The sequence below is a fragment of the Pteropus alecto genome, unplaced genomic scaffold, assembly GCF_000325575.1.
Source record: "Pteropus alecto unplaced genomic scaffold, ASM32557v1 scaffold42, whole genome shotgun sequence".
Classification (NCBI taxonomy): domain Eukaryota; kingdom Metazoa; phylum Chordata; class Mammalia; order Chiroptera; family Pteropodidae; genus Pteropus; species Pteropus alecto.
The window spans coordinates 12,672,036-12,679,802 of record NW_006434825.1 but is presented as its reverse complement, the minus strand read 5'-3'; the positions used below and the strand labels follow the sequence as shown (position 1 = coordinate 12,679,802).

The 7,767-nt window shown below is 53.7% G+C and overlaps 1 protein-coding gene across 1 annotated transcript in view; it reads right to left on the bottom strand.

The window, feature by feature from the left end:
• HAS3 (hyaluronan synthase 3) overlaps positions 1-7,767 on the bottom strand; it is an 11,525-nt gene that overhangs the window by 2,868 nt on the left and 890 nt on the right. The window contains exons 2-4 of the mRNA XM_025045246.1: positions 4,133-4,768; positions 1,302-1,403; positions 1-498 (exon numbers count right to left, since the gene is read on the bottom strand). Coding sequence (XP_024901014.1) covers positions 1-498; positions 1,302-1,403; positions 4,133-4,768 — 1,236 coding nt within the window. The remainder of the gene's footprint in view (positions 499-1,301; positions 1,404-4,132; positions 4,769-7,767) is intronic.

Sequence of the window (7,767 nt, the reverse complement as noted above, 5' to 3'; positions counted from 1 at the left end):
GAAGAGGAGAATGTTCCAGATGCGGCCACGGTAGAAAAGTTGTATGACTGTGGCAATGAGGAAGAAGGGGAAGAAACCTGTGACCACTGATTCATAGGTCATCCAGAGGTGGTGCTTATGGAACCACAAAGAGTTGTAGAGCCACTCCCGGAAGTAAGACTTGCTCCAGCGGGTCTGCTGGTTGAGCCACCGGAGGTACTTGGTGGGGGTCTCTGTGAGGCACTTGGAGCGCGCTGTATACTTAGTCCTGTAGCCAAGGCTCAGGACTCGGTTGGTGAGGTGCCGGTCATCCCCAAAGCTGCACTTGCTGCCTAGGAACTTCTGATGGTACCAATCTTCCAGGAATTGCTGGAGGAGGCTGTTGCGGTACATGCCCAAGGGCCCACTGATACACTGCACACAGCCAAAGTAGGACTGGCAGGCCCTCTCCACGTTGAAGGCCATCCAGTACCGCACACTGCTCAGGAAGGAGATCCATGAATCATACTTGTTGAGTATCTGCAAGGGAACCATAGATGCTGGGCCTCCTCGCCTGAAGCCATGAGCCCCAGGAGATAGACACCAGAGACCATAAGGCCTCCCTACCCTGAGTTCTGTAGCCCATTGCTCAAATTCCTAACCATCATTCCTTGCCCAGCCAGAGCTGGGAAACCTGAGGCTCAAAGGAGCCAACCACACCCAGTCACCTTCCTCAACTCTCCACTGTGTCATCTGTATTGATTGTCCCTGTAAAGTCAGTCTAGCAGTCAAAGCCACCTTCAGTCTCAGGAGGCAGCCTGTAGCAGTGGCAGAGAGAAGGCCTTGAGAAAGATGCAAAGCAATACCCCAGCCATCTGTCCTGACCCTTCAGTTGGAAAGCTGCTTGGGAGACCTGGTATGTTGCCAGCAGTACCTTCTGGAAGAAGATATGGCCCCTTATTCTGACTGCACTGCCCAGGGCTCTTGAGTGCAACTTACCTAAGAGCAAGGGCTTCTCAAGGGTCTAACTTTGAAGTTGCTTGCTGCACTATCAGCCAAAAAGGAAGCATCCTCCAAGATAATGGCCTCCAAATACTGTGCTCCTCCCAGCAGCATAGGCTCTCTACATACCTGCTAAGTAATATTTCCCCCTCAGGTTGAAAAAGAGCAAGAAAGGGGTTGGGTAGCAAGCGAGCCCTTTGATACCAATGAAACTGTCAAAGAGGACCACCCTCCCGACAAAAATATTAGGAAGTCAAGATGCCCATTTTCCATGCACATCCAATTGGATTAGGAAACAAAGTCCAGACCCCCACCCCCAGGAATCTTTAGTTAGTTCTTACTTGGACATCTCCCCCGACTCCCCCTACTTGGGGGTCCTCCTCTAGGACTCGAAGCATCTCGATGGTGCAGGCTGGATCCAGTACCGTGTCAGAGTCACACACCTGTAGAGGGAATACACGGTCAGCCCATTTTGACCTCAGACCTGTCCCTACTCACCAGGCCACTCACTGTCTGAGGGATATAACTCTCTTTCATATAATTCACTTCCAGCCACTAGTAAAGAAATCTATGCCAAATAGGTGTGAAATGAATAACAAGGGAAAGTAAGGAAAAGGAGAGTTCAGATACCAGGCTTGACAGCCACCAGGTGGAGAGAGAGACTCAGGAGATTCTCAGTGCCCAGCCCGGAAAGGGAGAAATGTTTAGTGCTGGACAAGTCTTTAGCCCCTATGGAGCCAGTTTCCCGAGAAATGATCTCAAGAGGTTCTTCTGGGTCTTTGGGAAGAAAGAAGGAACAAGTCATTGAAATCAGATGACAGGCACAGTGCCTAAAAGGGCTAGCGAACACTCGGGAAGACCAAGAAATGGCTCTTGCCAGAGGCTATTGCCCAAAGCTATCCCTTAGGATTATTAATGACATTATATTATTAACCCTATTTCAGCCTCTGGCTTCTTAGGTGATCCATGGTCCAAGTGGAGACTGTATCTACCCAGTCACAGGTCCTGTCCCCACTCCCCCGCCAATATGGCTGCCAGCCCTTCTTTCCTAAAGAGGCTCATGGTCTGATTCTAACAGGTAGCCCCAAAATTAGTTGAACCTGGGCTATGCACACTTACCGTCGTGGCTAACTTCTTGTCTGTTTTCTGGAAAATTACTGAGATGGTACAAAAGGCCCAGATAACCATAGGGCAGGGGAATTGGTTTCCTGACCCCTGACAGCAAAGAACAGTATCCACAGATGACCCAAACTCTGTTCTGGAAAAGCTGCAAATCCTTTTACTGAAGGTGCTGAGTGAGAGTGCATTAGCCTGCAGGAAGGGGGTGCCCCCTACACTCCAACCCTACCCAGCTTTCTCTCTCCGTGTGGCCAAAGACAAGCAGCAGAAGGCTGATGGGGAACCAGGCAGAGCATCGCACCTGCTCCCTCCTACCTCCCGACCAACACATTCTGGCTAAGGCTGGGAAGGTCCCAAAGAGCCTCAGCGCCAGACTCCTAGAGCTTCCTCAGCTTACAAGCCAAATTTCCCAGGTGCTGCTGGTCTCATGGCTACTTACTGCCCTGACCCCAACCCATTCTTCATGCTGCTCAGCTTCCTTCACTCCAGAGAGGGCTTCCTAGCTGGGCAGACTCAGGGAAGTAGAGCTCTTAGCTCCCTAGGTTCCCCCCTGCCTGGAGCAGGGTTATCTACAAAGCACACCCTCAGCAAGGTGATTGAACGATAAGCTGAAATCCACCAGGGCTGCCCCAGGCAGTGATCCCAGAGCCCTACGGAGAAAGGTTGGCTCAGGTATGTGAGCCTGGTTGCTGAACCACCAGAACACACACACAGGAAATGCTCAGGAAAGGAAGATGTGTAGCAGAACAGGTTTTGGAGGATCCCATGCTTCAAGGGAATGGATGACAAAGTCACTGTGGCCTGAGCATGTGCCAGGGCTCAAGAGCTTTTTCTAAACCTCATTCCCCAGGAAAGATTCAAAGGCCCTTTGACCCTAAGTGAAACTACATAATCAAGAACTGCCTTCCATGCCTCCCTACAATGCTGAGGAGGTCCTTGGACCTAGGAAGACAGAAAAAAGTAAATACCAACTCTCATGCAAGGATGCAACTTTCAAAAAAGCCTGAAACAAAAAACCTGGTGAGCTAATTTTAGGTAGGTACAGTATAGAAAATTTAAATATTGGAGTACTCAACATGCTGCCAGCAAGACTGAGTTAGTACACAGGTGGGCTACCTCCTCATTCAAGCGATGAGCAAATCCCTCTGGCAAGTACAGAGTAGGGCAGAAATGGGAATGGACTGTATGGATGCCGGACCAGAAATCTGGGGTCCTGGGTGTCAGTTTTTATTTGGTACGGAAGTGTGTGAAGCTTTAATCAATTCTCTTTGGTTTTGTTACTTGAAAACTGCAGCTATACTAACCTTTTCAATCTAATAAAATTTCTAGGCTAGTGTCAATGGCCCCTTTGCCTGGAAGCTAGGCAGGGTCTGTTCAGGGTCCTGGCCCTGCCAAGACTGCTGCAGAATCAAGCTGCAGGATGATTCACACCTGAGTGCCTCCACCTCCCAAACATGAATATTGGGAAGAGTAGGACTTTTCGGCCCATAACTAAAACAATATTTGAGTGCTTTCAAGCGTGATGCCTTTTGCTCTTCACCACACTTCTTTATGAAGAGGCTCATCCCATGTTGCCAATGGCCAGGCAGTACTGCACAGTGGATAAGAACAGATGCAGGACAGACAGACTGGGCTCAAATCCTGGCTTTGCACCTTACTGCTGACTGACTTTAGGCAAGTTACTTAGGCTCTTGGTGCTTCAGGTTCACCTTCTATGAGTGGAGATTATAAAGGTTAAAAGAACTAATATATATGAAGTGCCTACAATAGTGCCTGGTATGAAGTAAATGCTATACATTGGTTTGCTATTATTATTATTAGGACACGAGTTCAGAGATCTACCCAAAGTCACAGAGCTGAGTAACAGCAGACCCAGGTCTTTTTGATCCCAGGACTGCCGTTCAGAAACATTATGCCTGTTGCCTTCTTAAGTGCATTGGAGGGATGTTACACGCCAAGGGATCTGAACTGGACCTGAAACTCCTAGAGGATGGTGTGCACTGCTGGCCAGACATGTCCACATGTCCACACACTCGCAGGGAAGCACCCTTACCTGAATATAGTCCACTGAATCGCCGAGGGCCTTGAAGGCTGTGTACATGACCTCTCGCTTGCCTCCCCACTTCTGCATGATGCATGAGAAGGTGCTGGCCTGCACCACGTCCCGCACACGGTCCATGCCCTCCTGCAGGCTAGTCTCCGTCTCACCCTCACCCGCTTCATGGAAGTTGCTGCGCCACACAAAGAAACCAGCTTGCTCGGTGCCACCTAGCACCTCATGGAAGATGTCCAGCATGTAGGAGTCCTCCTGGCGATTGCCGTCCACCACCATGACAACCTTGAGGTTGGGGAAGGCGATGCGCTGGGCCGAGCGCAGACACTTGCGCAAGTAGTCGGGGTCCTCCTGGTATGCAGCGATGCAGAGTGCCACTGAGCGCCGCTGTGGGTAGGGCAGCTTCAGTGGCCGGCCTGCCTGCCTCATGTGTCGGTGCTCCAGAAAGGCAAATAGGCTCTGGATGAGCAGGTGCAGGCCCAGAATGGCTCCGTACAGGCCAAAGGACAGGTAGTGCTTTTCTGTATGGATGAACTGGTAGCCTGTCACATAAGCTGCCAGAATGCCACCCAGCACTGCCAGGGCAAACAGGCTGGTGCCCACCACACGCAGGGCTGTTGTCAGCTGCACCGGCATCTGGTGAGAGAAGGCGGGAGATGTGGGGTCAGGCAGGAGGCACCATCTCCCATCAGGGGGAGTAGGGACATGTTCTCTGGGCCTGGCCCAGAACGGGAAATGACTCACCAATAAAAACCATTTCTACTACTGAGCATGAATAAAACTGTAGACTCAGAAGCCAGACTACAGGGGTTCAAATCCCAGCCCTGCCATTTACTATCTGTGTGACTATGTTCTTTCTGTCCCTTAGTTAATTCATCTGTAAAATGTGATTGAAGCACTATTGTAGCCTCTTTGAGGGTTAAATGGGTTATATATATAAAGCACTTAAAGTAGCATTTATAATTAATCATTAGACAAACCAAAGCCAAAAAGAGCTACATGATACCTAGCTGGTGGATGGCAGAACTGGGATCTGCCTGACCCAAAACCTTATAGGCAAGCATCAGAAGAGGTGAGCCTGAGGCACCCCTGAGCACAGGAGGGGACAGGGAGAGGAAGAGGACCAGCAGGGAGGCAGCGCTGTGCCTGTGCCCACTAAGGGATTGCACTCTGGGAGGGGAATATTTGCCAGTAAAGCACAGCCACCAATGAAGCCCATGAAAAAAGTAGGGGAGGAAAAGCAAAGAAACAACAGGAAACAAAGAGGTGTCAGGGGAAAAAAGGAAACAGCTTTCCTTTCTTGAAACAGCAAAACCAGTAAGGGAAAGTTTCCCTGTGTTCTCTGCTTTCTCACCTATTTCTCATTTACTTGAGAGGCCGGAAAGAAAGGGAAAGCAACTGGGGAAAGCAGACAAGAGAAAGAAGAGGAAATGAGAGCTGGGGTGTGGACAGCTCTCCTGGAAGCCCAGTGCTCAGGGCACCAGAGGGAACTGCAGCCACACTGCAGCTGCCTGGGAAGCTCCATCCACTTGGTCCTAGTGCCCGCATGGAATCTCTGCTCATCCCCCTGCCCAGCCACTCCTGCAAATGCTGCCAAATTTCATTTGCAACTGAGTCAGGGCAGTAGCCCTGTTGGAAACAGCTGTATTTTACTGAAAAGAACCTAGGACTAGGTGCCAGAAGACTTGTGCTTGAGACATGGCTCTACCACCTCGTGGCTCCCTGACCTTGCCCAAGTTCTCTGATCCTTGGTACCTCCTCTAACCCGGGGTTCTAATGGTTTCTTGCTCCACAGGTCTCAGGTGAATCATTTCCCTGGAAATGGAAGCATTTCCAGCGGCGACGGACTATCCAAGTGGGAAGGCTGTTTGCGGAGGGGGAGGAATGCCTGATCTAGAGAAGACCCTTACCACCACCCACCACCTGCAATGAGGTCTCACTTTCAAGCCTGCTCCAACTCTAGGTTTTACTGAAAGCGACCCCTGACCCACTCCAACACAAACACACCTTGCCAGGGGAACATGCAGTCACTGCCTAAATCAGCCTGAGATTCAGGCACCAGCACTATTCTAGCAGCTTCAGTCTGGAAAGTGCTGTTGGCAGCCTCTCCTCTCTGGGAAGCACAGCCGCCGGGCGCTCTGCCCCGCCATCCCGAGGAGCCTGCCGTGTGCTTCCTCCGCAGGACTCCCAGCCCTCCCTGGCTTCCCCCGCTCCTGGCACGCGTCTGCGGCCCAGGAGCCCCCAGACCCTGCACCCACGGCCCAGGAGCGCCCCCGTCCCCCTCCAAAGATTACATGTTGAGGGGGCGCTGCGGGCACCACTGCCCACTTGCAATCTGGGGAAGGGGAAGAGGCACCGAGGCCAGCCCAGCAACCTGCCGAGCGCTGCCGCCCCGCCTCTGTGCGGTGCAGGAGGCGGTGCCCACCAGGTTAATGCTACCATGAATGCACTCGCCACGCTTCTCACCCCCGCCTGAGCCTCGGCTTCTAGTGAAGGCGGTACCGGCCACACCCACGTGCCGGTTTCCCACGACCCAGCCGGGAAAGAACGGAAAACCCAAGGAATCAATCCGGCCATGCCCCGCTCATTTCTCCAGGGCCCCAGTCACCTTGGTAAAGTGTGTCTGAAGACAAAGGCGACAACCTCCATGTCACCGGCCCCCTCCTTTCCCGGGCCGGACCCCTACACCCCGCGCAGGAATTGGAGGCACTAACCCGTCACTCCCTACCCCACCCAAGACCAAGAAAGTCCCGCAGCCGTTGACCTCACGAACAATTAAGCGCTGGTGCGGGCTCTGGCTGAGGTGCTCTTGCCCAGATAGGAGGCCGTGTCACCTCAAGCCAGCGGAGGGGAGCCCAGACCGCCTCTCATCCTCGCCCCACTCGCTCAGAAGGGATTCGGCCCCTGTAGGCTAATGCGCACCCGGCTTCAAGGGCACCGGGTTAGGGGCGATCCCTAAGACCGCCCCCCCACACACACACACAGACGACGGAAGAAAACCCCCAACCAAAGACGCACACCGCCAATCTGTCCCCGAAACTTTGCGGGGCTGCCCAGTCTGCAGTCTCTCCAGCTGACAGGTGTGCCCTGCTGCCGGGCCCACCCGCAGCGAAATGGAAACTTATGAGCGGGGCGGGGGCTTTTTCCTTCGCTCCCGGCCGCCCTCCCAACCCCTCCGTGCCAGAAAGGGAAGGGGAGCCCAGGCTCGCGGATACGTGCGGCCGTAGCCCAGCTGACCCGCAGGAACCTGGGCGCTGAGCATCTTGGTGGCAGGACAGGTGCGAACCCGCTGGCGGGCGTGGGGGAGGGAGAGTCGCTAGCCTGCCTTGTGCCCCTCACGACCGTCCGCCTCCTAATCCATTCACAAAACAGGAGCCGCAAGGGAGGAAGGGAGGAGAGACTGGAGGAGAGGATGGAGGAAGAAAGGGAGGAGGGGTCAGTGGGAAGGGGGCTGCAGGACCTGCCGCTGGCAAGCCTAGAGATGCCGCAGCCCTCGGCCCGCCTCCCGGCACTGGACGCGGCGCCCGCACGACCCAGGGAGCGGGTTGGGGTCAGCGGGGCATCCCTGGAGCACTGCGCGCCCGCGTCCTCTGCGCCCCCCCCACCTGGCCCGCCTCTCCGAAGCTGCCGGCCGG